The 24084-nt window shown below is 41.2% G+C and overlaps 1 protein-coding gene across 1 annotated transcript in view; it reads right to left on the bottom strand.

Moving 5' to 3' along the window:
• Positions 1-24084, bottom strand: part of aff2 (AF4/FMR2 family, member 2) — a 173745-nt gene that overhangs the window by 9545 nt on the left and 140116 nt on the right. The window contains exons 11-24 of the mRNA XM_037077694.1: positions 23672-23789; positions 22361-22466; positions 22106-22253; positions 21724-21939; positions 20059-20269; positions 15431-16471; positions 15171-15286; positions 10515-10752; positions 9773-9903; positions 8001-8064; positions 7234-7370; positions 4687-4758; positions 2460-2553; positions 271-323 (exon numbers count right to left, since the gene is read on the bottom strand). Of these exons, the coding sequence (XP_036933589.1) occupies positions 271-323; positions 2460-2553; positions 4687-4758; positions 7234-7370; positions 8001-8064; positions 9773-9903; positions 10515-10752; positions 15171-15286; positions 15431-16471; positions 20059-20269; positions 21724-21939; positions 22106-22253; positions 22361-22466; positions 23672-23789 (2745 nt within the window). The remainder of the gene's footprint in view (positions 1-270; positions 324-2459; positions 2554-4686; positions 4759-7233; positions 7371-8000; positions 8065-9772; positions 9904-10514; positions 10753-15170; positions 15287-15430; positions 16472-20058; positions 20270-21723; positions 21940-22105; positions 22254-22360; positions 22467-23671; positions 23790-24084) is intronic.

The raw sequence follows: 24084 nt of genomic DNA, 5'->3' as shown, positions 1-24084 counted from the left end.
GCTTCACATCCACAGCTCCTCCACCCCTCTCCTCCTCCATCTATCATCGCTCCTTCTCACCCCGGCACTCGGCAGCCCCTCCAGTGTTCTCCTCCACACATCTACAACAAATCAATCCCTTTATTTGCTTCCTGAGGGGTTTGTTTGAGGAAGTGGCTGTCAGAGGCTGCATGGTATTTTGCAGCAAAGCTCCGGTGAATTATACATTCTCAATTATCTCCATGGGTGAAGGGGTGGGGGGGGACTGCATCTCTGTTTGTGTATACTCACTTCCCAGTGGTCCTCCAGGGAGAGGGTGCTTGGTGAGAAGTCTTGGCGGAATTCTGGGTCACAAAAACACACGTTTATTAAATCATGTTTTTTATGGTTTACGGTATCTGCTTTACAGGGGAGTGTGAGGGAGAAATGACAGCATGCACCAGAGGTCATTTTTGACAGATTATAGTCTGTTCTATCAGCGATCTGGCCGCACCAATTCTCTCTCTGGTTAGTTTGTACTACTTTAAACCAATCAAAAACTCCCCTGCATAATAGTATCAGGGTGAACATGTTTTGTACATGTGGAGGCAAGTCCTGGTATTAAAATGGCTAAATCCCTGCAAAAGAAAACGTGACAGCTGCCAGCTTGTTTTAAGTTCATAATGTTGGTGACCTAGTTAAAGTTTGGGTACCAGCCTGTCGGTTGCTAGCTCGGGTGTGGATGATGTTTCTTGTAGCAATGGGGATTTTGAAAACAGCAACATGCAGATAGCTGAAGGGATGCAGCCAGAAACAGCCTCCCAATTTTGGGCCTTAAACAAACAGTCTATATCTGGAAAGTCTGACTAATGTCTGTGTAAAATGAAGCTAGAGCCAAGAGAAGGTCAGCTTAGATTAGCTCTGTCTGACGGTAACAGAATCCAAGTACCAGCACCTCTAAAACACAATTATTAACACGTTATATCTAATTTGTGTAAAGTGTAAAAATGACAAGATGTTGTTTTATTTGTGGATGTTTTAACTACTAGTCAGTGCTAACGGCCTACAAACTGTAGCTTATATTAAACGGACAGATAAGAGGAACGGCCCTTTCTTCTAACTCTCAGCAATACAGTGAGTAACATATTTCAACAAGAGCTCAACTCTTTATCTATTCATGGGTTTAAAGGTGTAATTTTCAGAATGTGGCCAGAAATTCAAAGATAGCTCCAAATTGTAGGAGGCAGTGTATCACCAGAGTAATAGACAAATGCTGCTATTTGCTAGCTATTCTTGGCTGTAGCTAGCTACCGTTGGCTAATTTTAAAATGGAAAAAAAAATATATTATTAAGTTAGATTTTCTTTCCTGACCTGAGTTTATTTTTTTCATTTACTGAGCCAACAGCTACCGTGTACGTATCTTCCAACTGAAACTACACTCTCAGATTATCATTTCTTGCTGTAACAAAGTGGTATGAGGAAACAGGACAGGTCGGTGCTAGCTGGTTAGCATGCTACCTTCAGTTGACATCTCTACAACACAGTACACGTCTTTGACATAACGTCAACACTGCTGTTTCTTCACACTCCATTGAAAATGTCAGTTTATGACTTTGAATGTTTTGAAATTAAATTCTGGCCTTATCTTAAAAATACGTAAAGTGATAAAACAAGGCATGAAAGCTCAACTAATTGGATTAACTTGGCAGTAATTACCCTCAAATAATTTTTCAATAATACAGCGGAATGCAGACTGATTCAAATCTATTATGTATTTTAGGTTTAGGACCTTAATTCAATCAGTGATATGTTACGCCAATGCAGACAAAAGCCTCAGCTAAACGTCTAAAACATTAATGTTAATATGAGCCGAACCCCACTGAGCCACCAGTTTGCCCCGTACAGTATTTGTGATTTCTGGTCATTAAATTGTTTAATGTTACTCAGTGAAGAGCACTTAAAATCCACATTAATGTGTCATGTGGATTGCAGAGCTGGTGAGTGTTTTATTTTTTTGTGCTGTTCCTTTTTTTAAAACGAGTAGCTCCGACTGATCTCGGTAATTTTTTTCTCTCTCTGTCAACACATACTGTATGTACACAGCCTGTGCACACATACACAGCTAAACCCCCAGCCAGTCCCTTTGCAGAAATCCAATCCCATCAATGCAAATGCGGCACTGTGATAATGACATCCTCAGTAATTAATTACACTAAACATAATTAATCAAAACAAGCACATTAAACCCTAACAATCCACTGTGATGATTGATGGAGCTAATTAATACATTAATATCAAAGAGAAAGAATGGATTTTAATAACGCCATGCAAAATTAATGCACAGGCACCATGAAAATGAATATGAAATGTATTTGAGGGATTGTAATTAGCTTTTCATGTTTTCCAGCCACAGAGGGAGAAAATGAGCGAGAGGGGAAGGAAATAAAGTCCATGTCCAAGTGTGTGTGTGTGTGTACGCGCGAGCGCGCGCTCGTGTTACCTTGAAGTACTCCATGAGCGACCGCGAGTACTTGACAGCATGGTCTTTCTTCAGATGGAACATCCTCAGATACAGCAGAGACAGACAGCGGTTACTATGGAGACAAAACCATTAGAAGGCAGATGAAAACCTCTGTACAGATTCTCTTTAAAGCTCCATGTCGTCCACACAAAATGCACCCAGACTTCAAACATGCCCCACAAGTCTTCGCGGATTAGGAGGAACTTCAGTGAAGTAAAGAATGTGGGAAATGCATACCACTACTGTTTGATTTGTCTAAAAAATCCCCTTCAGATCTTTTTCTTATGAATTGTAAGTTCACTGTTAAATTAATTCACAGAGTGCACAAAGGAGGAAGAAACACCAAAAGTAAAGACAAAGGTTTTGAGTGTATTCAGTGAGCCTCTTGTATGAGCAGACTGGTTTATTAAATGTCGGCAAACTTTCTCTGCCCAGAATGCCGTGAAAGTTGCGTACAGATTGTCTCCACAGATAAACAGATTTGACTGAAGAACCTTCATCTGAATGAGTGTGGAGTTTCTCACTCCAGCAGCTGCTTCACTGTCTTTCTTTCTTTCTTCCCTTTTAATTAAATTTCATATTTTACATGAATTGCGAGAAGAACATTCCCACCCTACCATGAACATCCATCACCCCCTGCTGCCACGCGATAGGTAGACTCGCTCCACTTTATAGGAGAATTCATCACAATGTGCATGCATGTCAAAGAGTACAAAATGAAAACCATAATTAATTCGAGGCACTTAGTAATGTAAGAGAAATACGGGGAAAAGAGAATCATTTGATTTGAGTTATAATGGCAGGTGGAGCAGAAGCAGCATTTCCAGGTGTGAAATGTTGCATCACAGTCTTTATGCAGGTTGATGTCAGGTCGCTGAACTCAACTGTGTATCATCTCCTTCTACAAGCCTGCAATACTCACAGCCTAAGCGATTAAACACTTTGCTTTAGAAGGACGTTTTTTTAAGCATCCATGATTATGGCATTACAGCTTATTGATTTTGGGTCCTGTAATACAACTGCTGACACCGCTAAATTTGTTTTTCGCCTGCCAATGGATGTTTAACAGCATGATGCTACGGTAACTCAGTTTTTGTGAATGAAACGTTGCCTTATGAAAGAGTTTGGGGGTCTTGATTGTGCCAACGATCACATCTCATGATCGCACAGCTGTACCTGAACAGGTTGAAACGTGTAGTTCACGACAACTTTGTGCAGCTGAGAGAGGTTTCTGAATCAAACTTGCAACAACTGTATGAGTAAACTTGTACAAGTATGGGAGATTTAGACCAAGGATACAAAAATGTTCTTGTAGCAGACCCTAAAACAGTTTTCTTCAATCAGGGTAGTCATGGCCCTCTGCCCCGCATGTTTTAGATGTTTCCTTTCTCTACTGCGGAAGTCTGATTATGACCAGTTCATTTGACTCAATTGTGTTGAGGAGAGGAAACATCTAAAACATGCACGACCAGACAACCAAGATTAAGGCGCAGGGTTCTAAAGGGTTTAAATCTGCATGAGAAAATAAAGGTTTCAGTGTGTCTCAACCAGGATCCGGCTGACACTGTGGAGAAGGAAGCATTTACACCATTGTGCACTGTGGGGAATTCAACGGACATTCAAACATATTTTTCTCCTATATGTTCATCCATCTAGAGTGTTTTGGTGTGAGTTTATAGATGTCAGCCACAGAGACACCTGTCTTCTTTTGAATTCATGGGAACTAGATGGCATGAAAAGCAGAAGTGTGCACCTGCTCAACAATGAGAGGCTACCTTACTAATCTAAATAAGCTAGCTAGCGTTACTGCTCAGTTCCTACATGAAACTGCTCCCAATGAAAGTCTGTTGATTATCCTGAGTAACCAGCTCATGATTTGATGAGTTTTCCAAATTACTTTTTTGGGGGACTGACTGCCCTCTAGTTCCATTATAATCAAAAGAAGGCTGATATCTCTGAAACTTGGTCATTCACACTAAAACAATCTATAAAGTTTATGGACATTGGGGGAAACAGAATGTATGGCCTGCAGCTAAAGATCCTAGCGCGAGGAGATGTTGCAACCTCGTGGTCGACATCCCAAAGCCTCAGGTCTACAGGACAATCCACCCAAACCGTTATACAGTTCATTGAGCCATTAAAAAAAAAAAAAATTCTCATAAACATAAATAATGGCTGTGATGCACATAAAAGAAGAGAGTCATACCATAACACAGCTAGTTTCTTCTCAGCGACGGTGGCTGAATGGCTGGCGAAGTTCTTCAACCTCATGGCGTACCTGCAGGGGAGAGACGCTCATTACTCATCTGCTGACATTACCACTGACTTATGAAATGAGAGCATGCTTTATTTTTTTCTCAGGACCATGACTACATGTATGCTCAAGGTTCTTTTTAATTAGGGAATCAAGGTTAAAATCAGTCGAGGAGCTGCACTTTTTTTTCTGAGCATAAAGAATAACAAACAGTCAGCCGGTGATGAATTCCTTCAGCTTGCTGACAGTCAGCATCCGCCGTGCTGAAGTGCCCTCAGGCAGGACAAGCTACAGGTCAGCTTTATCTGACCCTGTGGAAGGATGTATCTCTCCTTTGGTTATTGATTAGGTACCGGAAGAAACACTGTAGGATCAGCTGCCCTCAGTGACCCGCCTGATTGCTTAGCGAGTGGTTAATCAGTCAAAATGACTCTCGGCAGTGGCAGGTAAATCGTCGGAGAGGAGCTACACCTTTATGTTTTATTGATCTCTGCAGGAAAAACCTTGTGCTTCTCTCCTGCTCCCTCCTCAGGGAGGTCAAAAGCCAGAGTCAAGGATCGTGACGCTTCAGCGTATTGCTCAAGGACACCTCAGCAGGATGGATGAGCATAGACGGGCAGAGCTTGAACCGGAGTCCTTCAGTTTAAAGATGCTCTCCCACCACAGCAACCTGCTGTCACAAGCTGTCTGCTTTCAGAGGTACCGGTCGTTTGTTACTCTCACACACTGCTGCTTCTGAACGGCTGAAAAACAGCAGAGATCTCGTAATGCAACACTTGTTAAACTACGCTCATTAGCAACCGCGCAGGTCTGAGAGGCTTTAGACAGAAAAGGCAAAACATTTCATGCTGACTTCATGCTAATTAGGATTTACTTCTTATTCTAGAGCTCTAGCTTTTAATGTGTCATCTTCTGTGGGCAGTGAGGTGACCATACAGAGTGTAACCACCTAATGTTATTGAAGCTAATTGACTGGACTGGTAAGAGAGGTGTGATTTTTCACATATGAGCTCAGGGTAATGCTTCATGAAAGGTTTGGAGGTAATTAAAAGGAAATAAATACAATGCTCTGAGATACTGCACGTGGGAAGTAGCCTAATTTTTGAGTTTAAGTAAAGAATGAAGGGATTACAGTAAAAAATAGCTGCATAGCAGAGTATAACCTGCTACCCGCAATCTTAATGACTCTTAATCTATTTAAATGACATTAAATATTTGTTTAACCTTATTTTCTACTGGCTGTTGAATTGAATGATTGCCTGTAATTTACAGTCATGCAATTTACAGTTTTCACAAATATTAATTTTCCTGCTCGTGTAATGACTGAAAAGGTTGCACTTTATGGGCCCAGGCAATGAGGGTGCTGAGGTGCCATTATTCCATTATACAAATTCATTCTAAACATCAGCCGTGCACACGTGTTACACACGGTAGAAATGTACATATTTTACAGTCATGGCCATGGGCAGGGCAAAATGGCTCGATAACACCCTGTGCAAATTTCTACGATAAGGCCTCGCAGTACATCTACATGTATGAAGTTTGGTGGGAAGATGTGTCGCAGTATCGGAAACCCAACAGGAAGCTAGCCAATTTTAATTCACTGTGCAAATTGTGTTTTTTTTTTCTTTCTTTTTGCCAGTTCCAGGCTTTGTACTTCAACAAGCTCCCTCTACAAACCTAACCTGATCATCTTCAGATTTAATCCTAACAATCTCAAGATAATGAAAAGTTCAAATTTTGAGTTTCTGTTGAATGGCATGGCGTTGGAGCGACATTTAATAGTTAATGCAGTGCGCTGGGAAATTTAGAGTTGCATTGGTACAATTCATTATTGTTTACTTTACTAAAGTGATGGTTGTTGATACTTTATCAAAAGCTTGTAGTTTTAGTTGGAGGTGTTTCAGAGGAATTTTCAAGTGTCCCTGTTCGAACAAACAAGAAAGGAGCGTTTAACTATTGTGTAGAATATTCAGAAATGTCTGTTAGAGATACGCATAATTACATTTTAAAGGCATTTAGCAGACACTTTTGTCCAAAGCAACTTACAATAACTCATACATTCATACACTGATGGCGGTGGCTGCCATGCAAGGTGCAGACCAGCACATCAGGAGCAGTTTGGGGTTCAGTATCTTGCCCACGGACACTTCGACATGCAGACCAGGGGAACCAGCAACCTTGGAATAACAAGACACTGGCTCTATCCCTGAGCCACAGGTGATGATTTAAAGCATTTAGTACGCAGCTTTAAAAAAAAAAAAAAAAGTGACTTTCTCTCAGCACTCAAAACTAGTGGCATTCAAATATATTAGAATAAATTAAAAGTGTGCTTTATTTCCCTATATTTAAGGGGAATTGAGGCACACTGAGAAAACAGATTATGTTTTTCATTATAACAAAAACATTAAGAACTATAGAGACTTGTAAAATCGAGTGTTCACCGACACTGTTTTTTTCTTTTCACTTGATAATGTCACTTCTCCTTCAGCACAGTACCTGATGAGCTCGACAGTCTCAGAGTACATGGTGTACGGTGATTTGGCCTCTAGTGGATCGCGCTCCATGGCATTTCCACACTCTATGAAGGAGAGGGCGCCGTCCGCGTAGTTCACGGCTTTACCGAATTTGTCCATCTACACACAGAGAGGAGGAGAGAGAAAAGACAGACACATAATCAGCGACCGAGAGAAAGAAGACATGTAGCGATGAGAAAGATGAACAGAATCGTAGAAGAGGACAGACAAAGAAGACATGAATAAGACCAAATAAACAAAGTGTGTAGTCGCTTCTTAAGAATAATCTCCGGCGAAGATGTAAATCCCAAGATAAATCTTAGAGAGAACAATGTGCAAACATAAGATAAATAACAAGTTAAATAAATCTCATTTCATTGTTGGGGGGGAGGGGGATCAGATAATTCTTTTGATATTGTATAATCTTGTAGACATCATCACTCTTCGAATGCAATGTTCTCTTGGAGACAAATGGTGCAATAAATAACACAAATTATACAGTACAGTCTCTGATATGAAATAGATTTTCATTCTTCGGGGAGACGCACTGTGCACACACATGAGCGATGACGCACACGTTTGAACAAGTGCACATATAATTACAGTCCAGACTGTAGATGTTAACATCGCGTGTTTTCAAATCATTTTTCTGCTATCTCTCAGAGGTGTAAATGTGTGTGTGTGTGTGTGTGTGTGTGTGTGTGTGTGTGTGTGTTATTGCAGACAGAGCTGTAGAAGACAACATCTTACCAAAGCATCAGCCTTGTGCTTCAGTCTCTTGGCCTCCTGCATGTAGTAGTCTGCACTGTGGACTCTGTGAACAGCACAGGGAACACGGGAACATAAACAGCAAGTTTGCGCTGACACGTCGTTCAACAAAAAGTTGTGAAAACTGCAGGTTGGAGTGATTTACATAATCACTGGCTATGAGTAGCTCGCAGTGAGTTATATAGAGTAGCCTACTTTGTTATACATACCCCGGGCTTAGTGTAACCTTAGTATAACAACAAAACATGTTGTTTCATGAATAATGCAGGGACCCTATGGGGCAAGTCAGTAACAAGATGCATCATCTCTCCAGGTTTCAACACAATTGGACCGGCGGTGATGGAGTAACTGATATTTACCCCGCCTACAGTACACCCATAGGCCAGCATCCAGCCACCCTGTGAGCGTACTGCTTGAAAACACCCAGCGTACAGAGTGAAGAAATAAGATGAAGCACCTGAGTTGGTTTTAAATGATGTTACGTTGGGTTTAAGTCTGTCATGTGCTGTGGGGTCTCACTGAAAATTTGGTATTCCACCCTGATAGGGAAGGTTTTCCAGGATGTAGCAGTGTGCGACTCAGCACATGCTGTTAGTTGCTTTTAATAATTTGTGTGATTGACCTAATTTTCCATTTTCAGTCACACTTCGGTTAGGTTAAGGCAATAAAACCTCTTAGGAAAAAATAATGGTCTGGATTAAAATAACAAGCTTCACTTTTTTGATTTTTTTATGGGACATGAACAGCAATGATCGTAAAATTAAAAAAAAAAAATCTTTGCTTGAAGTTACAAGTGACGAAACAGCTAGTGCGAGCAGTTGATGAGAATATGAATCATGTACACAACTCTGTGATTCAGGATGTAGGCGCCAAGTTTATCCAGGTCCTGATGGGAGTTGTGTAATGTAATAATGTCATAATCTCAACTGCGTATTAAAGGGTTGGAGCATGAACATGTTGGCAGAACCCATCACAATGTGGTCTCTAGTTGTTCTTTTCTAAATAAATGCTGTATGGGTTGGTTTTTTAATTAACGCATTCCATTCTTCTTCTTCTTCTTCTTCTTCTGCCTCTTTTTTAAGTATTCATAAATCAGCCAATTCATACATTTGAGGTTTGGGTAGGGGTCCAGTATAAAGTAGGCCCAAAACTTTGGACTCATAAATTCCTCTAATGAATTCCTCTAAATATAAATTAGTGTTGGAGCTAGCAGCAGACTTGTGCTGGTACCATCTGCCAGAAACGGAACATTTTAAGTGTTTGTTTAAGAAAAGCAGTGAACCATAAAACAATTTCTGTTTGTGTCGTAGAGCTGTGTATCTGTCAAACTCTGCCTGGCAGGCTCTATTGTAAAATGCAGCGTTTACCGTAATTATACTTGAATAAAGAGAACTCTCTGAGAAATACGTTGGCTTGTCTCAGCTGAGTGAGAGCACTCATAAATAACGTGAATCTAATAACGAGGATGCGAGATCCATCACATTTACATTTACATTTAAAGAGGAAACCCAGTGCCGTCTCCTGCCAAAGAAAATCTGGGAATCACTTACACATGAATTTAAGGGAGTTACGTACAGTCTGCAGGGTCTGATGAACAACGACGATGATTGGAATAAAAACACAACTATAAATAAATCATGCTGTTGAACAGAGGAGATCAGGCAGTATCGCAGAACATTTCCAACACAATGAATGTGTCAATAGTAATTTAAAAAGACATAAAATATGTGTGTGTTGTGTATGTCTCTACATACGTGTCGCTAAATGACAGTCTTGGCCTGCGAGGTTCGACAGGTTCTGTTGGTTCCGACCACACCTCTGAGTCTGACTGTCCGTTGGCATGGTAACCGTCTCCACTGGGCTTCTCGATGTGAGGATCCATTTCCTGTAGTAGAGAAGGCATTAAAGCCATGATCCCACAATTTGTAACTGTTTTAATGTTATTGTTGGCTTCTCATAAGCAGTGAAGACTGAACTGCTCTAAGAAGGGGCTGAACAATCATGAACTATTTCTTTAAATGTGTTAATGGGATGTTACAAATGCTTCTACATTTAGTGTTTTACTTGAAGCTGTTCTTTATTTATTGTTCTTTCTTTATCGATTGTACTGCTTGATGCATCTGCCCTGCTTTTTGTAATGCATTACCCACCAGCATACAACAAATCATTCTTGGATATTTTAGTGACTCTGGCCCCGGAAACTAATTGCAGGTAATGCAGGTAATAGCTTAGATGTGTATCCTGCTGAAGAATAATACATTTTGAAAAATGGCATGCCATTGATTCACGCGTTAATTCTGGAGTCAGGTGAGCAAAAAGATAATACCACCAGCCTACTGACTCAAACATAGTGTCTACCAAATTGTGCACAATGATGCACCAGAGCCGAAAACCTACCTGGGGTATATGAATCATTTTATCATCAGTATTTTCTCTTGAAAACTTTGTTTATTGGTTAAATTTGTACCATTTTTGCTAGTATTCTTGAAAACTTACACCGCCATTTCTTGAATGCGATGACGCCTTGCCTTCGCCTCTCCTATGTCTGTGCGAGGAAGAGGAAGTGGAGGAAGAGGTGGAGCAGGGCAGCATCCCAGTGGTGCCGCCCTCCTGACCGAGAGAGGAACTGCTGTCACAGGGTCGTTTACGAGGGGGATCATCTGAGAGGGGGGACAGCAGGGGTGGTAGCAGCTTCTCATCGCGCCTTCGAGACTGCTTCCTGTTTAGAGAGCTACTGAAGACAGACAGACCACACACACACACACACACACACACACACACACACACACACACACACACACACACACACACACACACACACACACGGGCATAGAAATGATGAAACAAGGTCATTTTTCATGTATTGAGCGTAAACAACCTATATGTTTATCTAGGATACGAGCTTTAATTAGTCACTTGTGGCTTTTGATAAAGTGTTATTTACTTTCTTGTTTTCATTTACACCTTAGTGGCATGTGAGGATGCAAAGGGATGAGAAAAAGAATTCCTAATGTTCAAACACTCCCCAAGCAAAGGATCACAAATGATCTTGAAAAACTGAATCTTGAATCTTGTAAGGGAAATAATCAACAACAACAACAACAACAACAACAACAACAATTGATAACTGATACATTAACAATCATCAGTTATAAGACATCATCATATATAAAACCTAATGCAAAACCCACTGTAACCTTAAGGTACCTCATAGATAGTTAAATGTAGCATAAAACAACCAATATAATATGAAAATGCATTTTAATTTAACATTTTATTTAATATATTTATTACTTCATCCTTTATGTTGAGGTACTTCATCTCACTCTGCCAATAGATTAAATAAAATTGCAATTAATGTCAGAAAATTACTTAGTTAGTTTAAATTACTTATGGAGACTTAACTAAGATTCTTGTTCTTTTTAGACTGTATACTGTTGTTACAACTATCTGCAAATGTTCCCATTTGCGGCTCCTTTGGACCTCCAAACATCTGGGAAAGGTGTCGTTCTTCAAATTAAGATCAAAATTAGGTAACAACACAATCATTCACCTCTAAATGCTAGGCTAACAGTGTCTAAATATCTTGTTGCGTCTTCATTTGCAACTGCTGAATAATATTTTCCTTCTAAAATTGTTGTAATTCTGCCTTCCCCGCTGGAGAATCGACGATTATTCCCCCAGCTGCCTTATTGGAGCTCTCGTGTCTCATATTGTTTGCAGCACAACAGATAATATTTTTATGTTTTTCCTCTGCCTGGAAACTCTGGGGGTTTGATGCAGCGAGAAAAGTTGCTGAGCTCGCAGAACAACGCCCCGAGCCCCGACATTAGTGATAATACACAAAACCGGGGAGACAAAGACTAATTAGCTGCAGCGGTGTGTGCGTGTGTGTGGGTGTGTGCGTGTGCTTTTGTGTCTGTGCACGGCATAATTGATGTGTGCATGACTACGCTAATTCGCGTGCCTTTGTGTGTGTCTATCCTTCAGTGGATGCCGGTGTGTGCGCAGGAGAGCATCTGAGAGCTCTCATACTTCTTTTAAAGGGGATAATAAGTTAAGAAAATGTACAACCTCACAGCACAAAAAGGCCACAGTATATCTGCCAAATATTCATCTGCAATGCATTTGCAATGACTCAACAGTCACTTGGTCAGGTGGGAAGATTTGTGGCTTTAATGTCCAGCTGAACTGAAACCGCTTTTTTTTTTTTTTTGTCTAGCACAGCACACAGATATGCTCTGCACATGGATGTGTTGAGGAGAATTTGGATGCAGAGTTTGAGGTCAGGCCCCCGTTCATGACTAAAAACTTCCCAGGTATAAACTGACTCAGATCTTCCGCACTGTGCTGCCCACAGAGCGTGTCCACTAGCTTTAAAGGGGCTAAAATGACGTAATGGTGCAGCTCTTCTAGACTTCCCAAATGTTCTCAGACCATATTGATCAAATTCTTGTAGGGAAACAAGTCATTTTGTGAGCGGTGTGTCAATTTATCCATCAAATTACAGCAGCTTCTTTCCCAATATAAGCTGATGGAAAAAGGTCTTTCTTGGGCCACTTAGCATTGAACGACGTAATTACACAGTTTGGCTACGGTGGCAAATTGTCTTCGAAGTCCAGCACACTTCCTTTTGGCTTGGCTCTGAACATCTCCCATCCTGTGCTCTCCTTTGTCGATAAATAAATAAAAATGAATTAAATCAGGGGAAAATGTTTATACATTCTGGTTTCATGATGGTGGCCCCTTCTGTTGCATTAATTTGTCACCATATCATTAGTCATCCATCTACATTTACAGAGAACTTGTTTCCGTACAGCCGATCAAATCCTTTAACAAAGCGGTAACGTCAGCGTTTTATTCATGAGCTCAGCAGATGGTCACACTGAGCCAGGGAGCTCTGAACAACAACCATATTAGAATCTCTATCCTGAGAGTCTGCTCATTATCCTTCCAGCATGAACTCACCTGCACCTCAGCTTGCTGAACGAGTGACCAAACGAAGGGGGGACAAGTGCTGCTTAAAGGGCCTTTCAGACACAACGTGAGAACGGCACCACTGAGCTCTAGAAGAAGATCACGCTCAGTCCGACAGGCACATTAGTCAGACTGCGAGTAACGCCGGATAGCCAGTGAGCGAGCGATAGTCAGGTGCAGCACATTAAACAGCATCTAAACCTGCCTGCAAACGTCACTTTGGTTTGCTTCTATGTGTTTCGTCCTCTTCAGTCCCACAGCTAACACTGTCTGTCTGTCATGTGTGCTACATTAGGTTTGTGTACTGTTTTCTGTTCCCCTGCCTGGGCTCAGCCTGCCAGTAGCAGTCAATCAAAGTGGCCGAGAGAAAAGGGATAAATTCTGATAGTTTTCTGATGACAACTTCTTTCTTTCTTATAATAATGAAAACTATTACTGACCTATCAAAAACAACAGACAGCAAAAACAAGATTACTTTCGTTATTTCAGTGAGACTTAAAGACTGTTTGTGGCCCTAATTTATATTTCAAGTGTGCGCTCAAATTTTAACAAAAGTGAAAAAAAAAAAAATCATTAAATGTCTTTTCTAATTATTTCTTGTCAAATTATGACCTCGCCGATTGAAACGGGGTTATAATAACTGTCAAAAGTCGCTGGTTAGAAACTGCTGTTTGAGTCTGAGGTGGATGAACACATCATCCGCTTTACAGCTTCCATAAAAAGCCTCTTGGATGATAAAGACACACTGAGACGTCTGCCGAACAATGTCATGGGTTCAAGTCCAGGTCAGCCGCTCCTTCCCTCCCACCTCTCCCTGCTGTGTACTCTTTGATAACGCTGAAATGCTATAAAAACATTTCCTCTGTAGCTGTCAGGTTGAGGCTTATTTATAGCGACAGCCAGCTTAGTCTGTTTTTAATAATTCACATGGAAAGCTGAAATTCACAATTTGTCATTCCTATGTCACAGCGTGAATTGAACTTGCCTCTCCAATGACTTCATCGCCACATTAAAAATTTCAGGCCCTCCTAAAAGTGCTCCTCCTCTGCCATTGTTTGTCCCAGTCACATGGGGATATGGTGTTTAGTAAGCGTATGAGGGGGAGAGTGGGGATAGTATTTATTACTGACAGTATTCACTTAGTGCTCACATTTTTTCATGTCATGCAGTCATTTTTACTGGGAGGGAGGGTAGTTTACATCTTCATTCACAATAAGCATGAATTCCTTTCCTCCCTTTAGACTAAGATGGTTTTGGAAACACTCCCACTGACACTACTTAAAGGGTAACTCCACCAATATTGCAGTAAAGTGTATTCACAGGCCTTGGGGAGTAGTACACATGTGAGTAAAGAAGTATATAAAGCTTTTTGTGGCTCTTGAGAAAGCTGCATGTAATCTGATGAACCGCCTACAGTGATTTCACACAGTGGCTGGGTTGCATTGTGGGTAGCATAGGCGCAAAGTCTTTCAAAAGAAAGAAGTTATAGGATGTTTTGTTTCTCAAAACGTGGTGCCTACATTACCCACAGTGCAACTTGTCACTGAGAGACATCAGTGGAGGCATTTTATCAGACTGCACGCAGCCACAAATGGCTTCATACTGCTTTTATCATGTATGCGGTACTGCTCCCCAAGACCTATAAACACACTTCAAAGGAGCAATATGTAAAAAATATTGTTTTAAAGGTGATACGATGCCGCTGTTTGTTAGGAGTATGAATTCAAGGCGCTCAATTCTTACATATTGCACCGCCAAGAAATGTAACAAAGTTTTTCTTCATTGCCTTTGTTATCACTCAGAACAGATTTCAAATATAACCCAGCTTTGCAAACGTTTTATGAGGAAGCAAGCACATTGAACGGACTTGTCTAGCCTCAGCGTATACACATAACATGTTTTGTATTGTATTGCAGCAACTTTTTTTTTTCCACACGGTACCTTTAATGTTACTGAATGTCAGACCCCCAACTACTGTAGGTCCTTAAAATGTGTTAATTACTTTTTTATTTCAACCTCTGTATATGATATTGTTCACAATGCACACATCGACCACTTCCAACCTCATTAATACACTGTCATGAAAAACTTGAATGACTGCATCATGTACTTTTCTTTCAGTTTAGGCCTCTGGGGAGCTCATGTACTGGGCGTGTAAAGTACGTTCATACTCACTCAGTGGAGCTGTTCTTGTGGTTGTGTATTGGAGAGATGCAGGGTGGGAGGAGCTGACAGTCTTTGTCCAATCGCAGCTTCTTACTGCCGTTGGCTGAGGACTCACTGTGGTCAGACTGGAGTACAGACGAGAGAAAACAAACCATATCTGAGCACAGTATGAGCATTTGAGAGAGGAAGGACACGTATTTGGAGGTTGGGAGTGAGTAAAATCTGAGATGGTAAATGTGCTTCAGTGAGAAAAGAGTAAATAAAGGCACCTTATGTTTCCTCTTGCTCTTGCTGGTGTGTTTCTCTGTTGGGACCACTATGTTTCCAGCTGCCTGCCTCCTGTGTTTGCCTCCATTCTCTCCTCTCTCCGTCCTCCCGGCCGGCCTGGGAATGCTCTGCTCTTGCGCTGGGGGGTTATCCAGGACCCCCAGACCTTGGCAAACCTTCTCTCTGTCCCTGCCCGCCGTCCTCTCCCTCTCCCCAAGCCCGAATCTTTCTCTGTCCTCTCTGTCCATCTGCCTCTCTCTCTCTGTTAATCTCTCTCTGTCACCTTGCCTCTCTCTGTCCTGCACTAATCGCTCATTTTCCTCTTCCTGTTTCTCCCCTTTGGGTAACTTCTGCCTCTCTCTCAGTGCCGGCCACTCTCTCTCTTCCTGCTTCTGTCTGTCTCTCTCCACCTGTCTCTCTCTGTCTCTCCCTTCACTCCCACCCCTCTCTGTGATTCCAACTCTGGATCTTTCTCCCAAACCCTGGCCAGGCACCCTACTGAGCAAACTCAGGTCAATCTTAACCCACAAACTCTGAATCTCTTGGTATTCCCTCAGAGGGGAGAGAGGCACCTCGTGTCCCATGTTGGAAGGCGGCGACATTGACTCCAGGTCTTTGCACTGTCCCCCTAACCCTCCAGGATCAGGGACAGAAGTGCCGAATGAACCACTTATGTTGCTAATGCTTAGGGAGTTACAGCTACTACTGCTGCCATTACTTACACTGCTGATGCTACCATTACTACTGCTGCTACCATTAGCGGTCACATTGCTACCGTCTTTGATGCGAAGTCCCTTCCCTCCAAATGTTCCCATGCTGCCGACGGAGGCGAGGCATGGGAGAAGAGGCGTGTGTATGTGTGTGCTGGACAGAGTCTGTGTGTTAATTGCGGCGCGCGTCGTCTGAGCTGGCAGAGCAGGGGTTTTGATGGCTTCCTCCGAGTCCGACTGGCATTCGGAGGAGGAGGAGGAGGAATCTGTTTCGATGAATTCTCGGGACTTGGGTGTGATTCTGGTGTTTGGACCTCTGTGTTTCCTCTTGTCCTGTTTCGAAGTCAAAGGAGGGAGAGCTTTAAGTTGACTGAAAAATATCGCTCGTACTATACTTCCTCTTACAGTGCCAAGGGCTTTGACTGAGAGTACCAGGTTTTTATTCAAACCAGGCTTCTATTAGAAACAGGCTTTTATTTTCCCAATAATATAAATCTAAGGAAAGTTTTAATGTGATATCTTTACTTTTACTCAGATGTGACATTGCATTGCATTTTCCCCCATCCTGTACTTGAGAATGCTTTAATTTGACCACCTAGAATATTGCAACATAATGCAATTATTCAAATGTGCCAATCTGTGTGAATCATTGTAGCTGCTAATCATAAAACATGTGTAATTTGTAGTCTCTCTGCACCCTTGACTCTGCAAATTACTGAACTACTACCGTGATACAAAGGGGGATTTCTGTCTTCGACTATCTCTATGAGCAAATCTGGTCTATATGCCAGCTGCTGATACATTTTAACCCCCTGCATAAACACCCTGCAGTAGACAGGAAGTATAATCAGTCAAGTTAATGATATACCGTATGTGATAACGTCACGGAAATTATGCAGCACGGGCTTGTTCTACCAATCTGTGAAGTGAAATGAAACCTGTCTGTCTAATTTTATACATTAGCGTTAAATGCTGCACACCAGTCACAATTGTATACGGGCAGCTGGCAGCAGGGATGGTTGTCATATGTGAATGAAAAGATGTGTTTCACATTTCTTATGTTCAATCATTTCATCTGAGTTCTTTCTCAGATGAGATGATTGGTATAATGGAGTTTAAAAAAAGAGTACCTTTATATCACATCATTAAGTGTTTGAACAAAGAGTCTGCTCGCCGATGGCAACAATGATATTCAGCCTTGGTTGTACATTACGGAGGAAATCTTTTGACAGTACCAACACCGACAACGTGTTGGTCCCTCTTTCAGAACCTCCCTACCCTTTCTGCTGCTCAGCCCAAAACCACTGCTTCCTACTGAAGAAATGCTGTACACTTTTACAAACATGTCATTAAGAAAAGCATTTATTTATGCGTAGTATATTATCAAACAATAGGAAATAATGTCATTTTTTGGGACTATTTTCAGCTGTGGATGAATACACATTTGGTATGCTAGTGAAACACTGGGGCTCTTGTGCACAGAGGAAGACATTCAGCTACAAAGTCAATACTTGTTAGAATGTTTCCATTGTTGGATTTTGATAGGATTTTTTTTGACAATATAAAAAATATTAGATATTTGTCAGCCTAACATTTTGAGATAAATAACAGTTTTATAGCTGTCTGTGCATCATCATCCTGACATTATTGTTGTGTGAAGTACATGTGCCAGCAATCAGAACCAGCCTGCGTCTGCCGGGTCTATTTTCTTGGTAGCTTTGCCGCAGTACAGCTGCATACTCTGATCTTGTTGTGCATCCAATTAACATTGTCCCTCAGATTTTGAATGCTTGATTTTAGATGTGAATTGATCAATTATTGTTTTTTGAAAAATGCTGTCAGTAGCTGCGCTGCATGTGCAAAATCAACCTGAGAAAGCAACTCTAGAAGTAGATGAAGAAAACACCACTAATGTTTCCAGTCTTGAGTTAAACCCACTCACTTGGCAGACACAAAGCCACAGTTTTCTCCAACTTGTGGAATCAGTCCAATGTATGTTACCATCTGCAAAATTCACTTTCAGTAAATTCTGTGTTCTGTTTTATGAAAAAGAAAAAAAAACAACACTTTCTTGTCCTTTCTTGAACAGAAGTCTTCAGCTGCGTTTTCTAGAAAGTTCTCCTCTTCTCACTGTTGACGCTAACATTAACTGTTCTGCCAGCAGTTCTGCACAGCCAGTCTGCTGGCAGCAGATCAGCTGTCGTGACAGCACCCACAGGGCAGGTTGCAGAGGTTAGGTTATTTTTTGGCAAAATGGAGGAATTTTAGGTTGTTGACAACTGATTATGTAAGACATCCCTGTATCTTTGTTCCTGGTTCTTCAGCAGGTGGTCCGTGGTACCCTAGGAGGTCCTCTGAATGATTTTCACTTTTTTGAAATTTTTATGTGTCAGAAAAGACACATTTATATCACTTCAAAATGTGTTATTACAGATCGTTTGTAAAAAATAAAAAAAAAATAAAATAATTGATGTTGATTGCTTAAACTTAAATCCAATACATCAGTATAGTGGGATTTTCTGTCATGGTTGATGAGGGCAAAACATGTAGAACTGGCTACTGGCTCTTTTTGCTAAAGCATATTATTGTTAAAAAGAAAGAAAAAAAAACGATGAGGGAAAAGAAAGACATGCATTTGAGTTGATGAGTAGGCTCTTTATGTATTGTGAGAATGAAGAGAAGAGAAAGCTCTGAATGGCTGTCGGGCTGATTGAACCTGCGGTTGAAGAGGTGGCAGATGTCAGGGTCAGGCTCTCAGCTCTAAGCTTTTCTCGGTTTTGTCCTGGACTATGGCAGATGATCTGAGGTTTGCTAGTTGTCGATGACAAAATGCAGTTTTCAGTGCTTCAGTATAATTGCCAGCTGTCAGCTAATTTATCTCAGCAGCTGAGTTTTTCATGCTCGCTTTCTTCAGAATGAAAGCAAAAAAAAAAAATAAAAAAAAATAAGCAAACACAAAATGACGCGAAGCATCGGTGTCATGAAGATCAGCAAGGATCAAAACATGGCACGTCCTGGAATAAATTCAACAGAGCGTTGTGTGAGCTGATGTTCTCTTGTTTTGTTCTTCCAAAGATATTAACCTTTCTCACACGTCAACCTTACTTCACTAGATTTCCAACTTTTTCTCTCTAAGGTTATACAAGGTCACCGTTTGAAACATTTTTATGAATACAGACTGTTCTCGGCTCTGTGGTATTTCAGTATTTACAGACCGTTTTTTACAACATCTTGTGGACTTATTTATATTCTGTCCTACTGATATTTCAGTATGAATTTTGCATTATTAAATCAAACCGAATCTTCTGTAACCATCATGTAATGTTCTTGTTCTATTCTATCTATATAACATAAAGTCAGCTTTCTTTTTTTTCTTTCTTTCCCCTTGAAACTACGCAATCTTCATAAAACCACAGGGTGTTCACTCATTACAGGTTAAGAAGATGGTCAATGATTCTAGTCTGTCTCTTTGCCTCTCTCTATTACTTTCCATATTTCGATAAAACCAGTCATTGTCGAGCCTTAATAGTCATGTAATAATACAGTTTCTGTCCTGTGGAATTTTATGACTTTAACAAATCATCCAGAGAACAATCAGGGTGAGGTGATCACAACAGAACACATGGACACTGTTACATGTGTGCAGCCCTTGGTTTTAAACTGTCTTTGAACATAGTCCAGATGTTGATCGGTAAAAGGACCCTGTCCAACTTTCTAACACTGATAAAGAAAAAAATCTGGATTAACCTTGAGACATTAGTATTATAAGGAGCGACCATCGCTGAGAAGATAGTCGGAAGAAATATGGAGAAAGTCTCTTCTACAGTACGTCCCTTGCAAAACACACACACACACACACACACACACACACACACACACACACACACACACACACACAAATTCCACCCCCACAAACTAACCTGGTTTACACTGACAGCAGGTATTGGCACAGGTGTCTGCTGTAGCGCCGCTGGTGGAGTGACTGAGTTGTTGTTGTTGTTTGAGTTGGTAGCACTGCGAGGTTCTTTCCTGGGGGCTGTTTTCCCACTGGGGGGTTTGCTTCGTGGCCTCGGGGGGTTCTGGTGCTCCAGGGAGGGGGGAGGCAACAGGTCCTTCTCCCTCGCTGCGGGGCTGCAGCGGGGAGAAAACAGAAGAAGAGGGAGCGTCACAGTCCGTGTTAGATTCACCCATGAGCAAGGCACTGCAACTGTGGCGCAGTTTGACATCAACAAGCAGTAGAGGATAATGTTTGCAGTGGCCAGCTCCAGGGGGTGGATGTGTGTTAAAATGAGAAAAAAAATAGGAGACAGCATGAAATAATTGAAATCAGCATGTATTCAGCTGAACTTGTTTGCATGTGAAAAGCTTAAAAATGAAAAGGGGAAGTGAAGAGGGGATTGTAGGAGAATGGAATAAAGAAAAGAAGGGAGGAAGTCAGTGTTTTTTGCTTCTAATTAGCCTAAAGTCACGCTGAGCAGCCAGTTTGGGATGGCTTCCACTCAATCTGAGCATTTTTCACAACAGCTGTGAGAGTGACAGTGTTCAGTGGCCGGCTGCCAAGAGGCTCAGTGATCCAGTGGAGCCCGTGAGCCCTCAAGTGACAAGTAATCTTTGAAGTAATTGTAGTAGTTATACCAATAACAAGTGACAGGTAAGTTATAATATACAGTTCCTTGTAAAATTGGAATTATATATATTTTTTGTTATTATCCCCCCAATTACCACAATAACTGAATTAGCTTAATGTCACTCCAATATTATTTAGCAGTAATACTCTGATGTTCTGCTCCAATATGCTGTTACTAAAAAGCTGGTCATTTCCAGCTATCTATTAACTGCTTGTTGAAAAAATAGCAGAATATTATTATCAAATCATGTTGCGGTCATTTTCAAAAATAATTGAGCTAATTATAACAGTAATTTAGGGGTAATTATAACCTGTTAACCATGAAATCTTTGAATTTGCACAATAAAGTGTTACTATAATAAGTTGATACAAGGCTATACGTTAACATGACATTACTTGTGATCATGATATCTTATTGGTTTCAATACAGCAGATAAATAAGCAATACACTAAAAAGGCTGAATAGGATCTAAACTGTATTGTTTTAATGATTTACTGTATTACAAGTTATTTTTTAAAATCTTGCACTGTTAAAGTTCACGCTAGATAACAATAAAGACTATATTGAAATGTGGCTTTCTGATAAAAAAAACAAACCCTCACATTTAAATGAAACTAATAAACAATTCTGAATATTTAATTTGATTTTAGATAATTAGCTCTAAGAAAATGCCATGACACTGAAAGCACTAGAAGACTAAATTGTTGACCAGGAACTGATAAGGCCACTGGCTAAATGCCACATTGACCACACAGACATTTTCTCCACGACCCGTCCAAAAAGCTTCAGACTGCTCAAAAAGGTTGTCTTGGGTTACATCCAATTTACCTCGCCACATATTCGTGATACCAAGAATACAAAAATAATTCAAACATGTCTCCCTAACAAACTTATAATTCTTAGAATATTCCTACTCACAGGGACTTTCGTAATCTTGTCTTGTCCTCCTGTCCTTACCTGTGCTGGTTTGCTCTGGTCCATGTCTGGTTCTGATTATCCTCCACACTGTTTGATCTGTCTGTCCGTCTGGGCTGTTTCTTCCCTGTGGTGTTCCTCCTCGGGGTCGTGACCTCTGGTCCAGACAACAGGCCTGGCGATAGCCTCATCTTTGACCTCTGGCCCTCCCCTGACGCCTTCTGGCTGAGCTTGGCCTTGGCCTTCTCTCTGCCTGGGCTGCAAGGAGTGAGAATCAATTTATTTTCTTTCATGGTCAGAGACAGATTTTGTACCTATTGTTGCCTGCAAATTGTTCAACCTTCTGTCAGTGCAGAACAGATGGAATTTGTAAAATTACTTTTGAGGTTACAAGTTTCCAAACAAATACACTTGTAGCTCCTACCATAAGGCTCCCCGTGTGTCCTTGTGTTCCACCGTTGCAGCTGGAACAGGGTTGCTGGTGGATCCGCAGGGCTTGGTCTTGGCGGCCGTACCCGCTCCTGGTGCTTCACTCCCTGGAGAGAAGGTCTCCGGACCCTGTGTGATGGAGCCTGGGCAGAGGACCATTATCTCAACATAAGTATTCCAATACAAAGCAGATAATTTATTTTCAATGTAGCTGCTGTTCGACACAGTAAATGTAACTGTCCATACTAACCTGTGCCATGATGCTCTTGCTGTAGGGGGACCAGGGGTTTGGTTTGAGCTTGGACCTTATTCAACCAGCTGTCCAGCTGCCACTTATTGGTGGAAGGAGGTTCAGGCTATAAAGTGAAAACAGCTTTGATTAACATACATTTCAGATACTGCAGCACCTCCATTCATCCTCTATCCGAATGCTCGCTCTGTTTTGGCTCCTGTCTCTTTGGGGATTCCCTCCTAAAATAGCTAAGTCTGTGCTGATTGGTCAGCTGTCACAGGCCTGAGCAGGCACCACCCAGCATGTTTCTGCTTCAGCTCTGCAGGGCTGAGGTCGACGACTGTACAGTTGTGACATCACAACCTTACAGAAGTACTAAAGGCTTGTGTAAAGGCAGAATTTCTGAATATGGGACCATTTTCATACTTTCAGAGTGTTTATGAAGCACCTACACCTGCTTTATAATCAAAAAGGAGCTTTACAAGGTATTTTGTCTTTAAATCATAAATCATTTGCAGAACTTCTTTAAGTTCTGATCTGAAAGTAGCTCTATTTATTCCTGTATTTTAGATTGTTTTCACATAAAGCTGCCTACGTATGTGCTGCATGCTGCTCAACAATTTCCTTTCTATTTCCCTGCATGTCTCTCCCTTCCTCTCAGTGGGTAGGATGGCGTAAGCCTATGAAACCAGGCAGCGTTGAGCCATTAAAATAATGTGATAAATAATGTTATAATTCAGCTCTCTGCAGTTGGAGTTTTATGACTTTCAGAGCACCACCCAGAGACCGTGGGAAGAGACCATTTAATGTACAGGCAGTCAGACACACTGTGAAATGAACAGTGAGGAATCAGGGAGAATAAAAGAGGCAATGAAAGTGCATCTGTCTCTTTATGAAATGTAAACAAAATTGGAGACATTTGTCAGAGATGGAGACATCATCAGCGTTTTTCACTGCCAGTTGTTCAATGATTGCTTAATGACAACAGCTAATGTTACCTCTGCCTTTCATATAAAAAGGGAACCAGCAAAATTAGATTTTGATGGCTGGCATAAACAAAACCTTGCATAACTCCAGTAATGATCGGATGTCTCCCAGCTGGGGTTAAAAATATGCGTATGGAAACTGTACTGGCTGTTTATTGAACAATGGGAGTAATCCATAAATCCAATGAAATTTCTTCCACAAAAGTTTTTTTTTGCAGCTTCACATCCATAAAGTCATGTGCACAGAGTTACAGAGAATTCACACACACACACGCACGCACGCACGCGCACACACGCACGCACACACGCGCACACACACGTAGAGACACTCTTGTCATTTTACCTCTGGTGTGTGTGTGCGGGAGGCCTGATTATACTCGCTGTCACTGGAGCTGCTCTCTGATTCGTCTGTGTCCGACTCTGAGCTGCTCTCTGATTCACTGCTGCTCCCAGATGCGCCACTAAAGAAAAGAAAGAAAAGAAAGACAGAAAGAAAGAAAGAAAGAAAGAAAGAAAGAAAGAAAGAAAGAAAGAAAAAGACATTACAAAACAAAGGCAGTTATAGTTTCAGTGAGAAAACACATCCATGGCCACTGTCACTACTAACAGGGTTACATCACAGTTTCCCACTCAGCAGGGGGTCCTCACACAGATGCCCACTCTCTGCCTTACTATTATTTTAAATGACCACCTGCTAGCTCTATCTGTTAGAACTGAAAAGACACAGGAATTCCATCTGCAAATTGAGAGAACAAG

Source organism: Acanthopagrus latus, chromosome 18 (assembly GCF_904848185.1).
Source record: "Acanthopagrus latus isolate v.2019 chromosome 18, fAcaLat1.1, whole genome shotgun sequence".
Classification (NCBI taxonomy): domain Eukaryota; kingdom Metazoa; phylum Chordata; class Actinopteri; order Spariformes; family Sparidae; genus Acanthopagrus; species Acanthopagrus latus.
The sequence above is the reverse complement of the archived record's forward strand: the minus strand, read 5'-3'. Positions and strand labels throughout refer to the sequence as shown.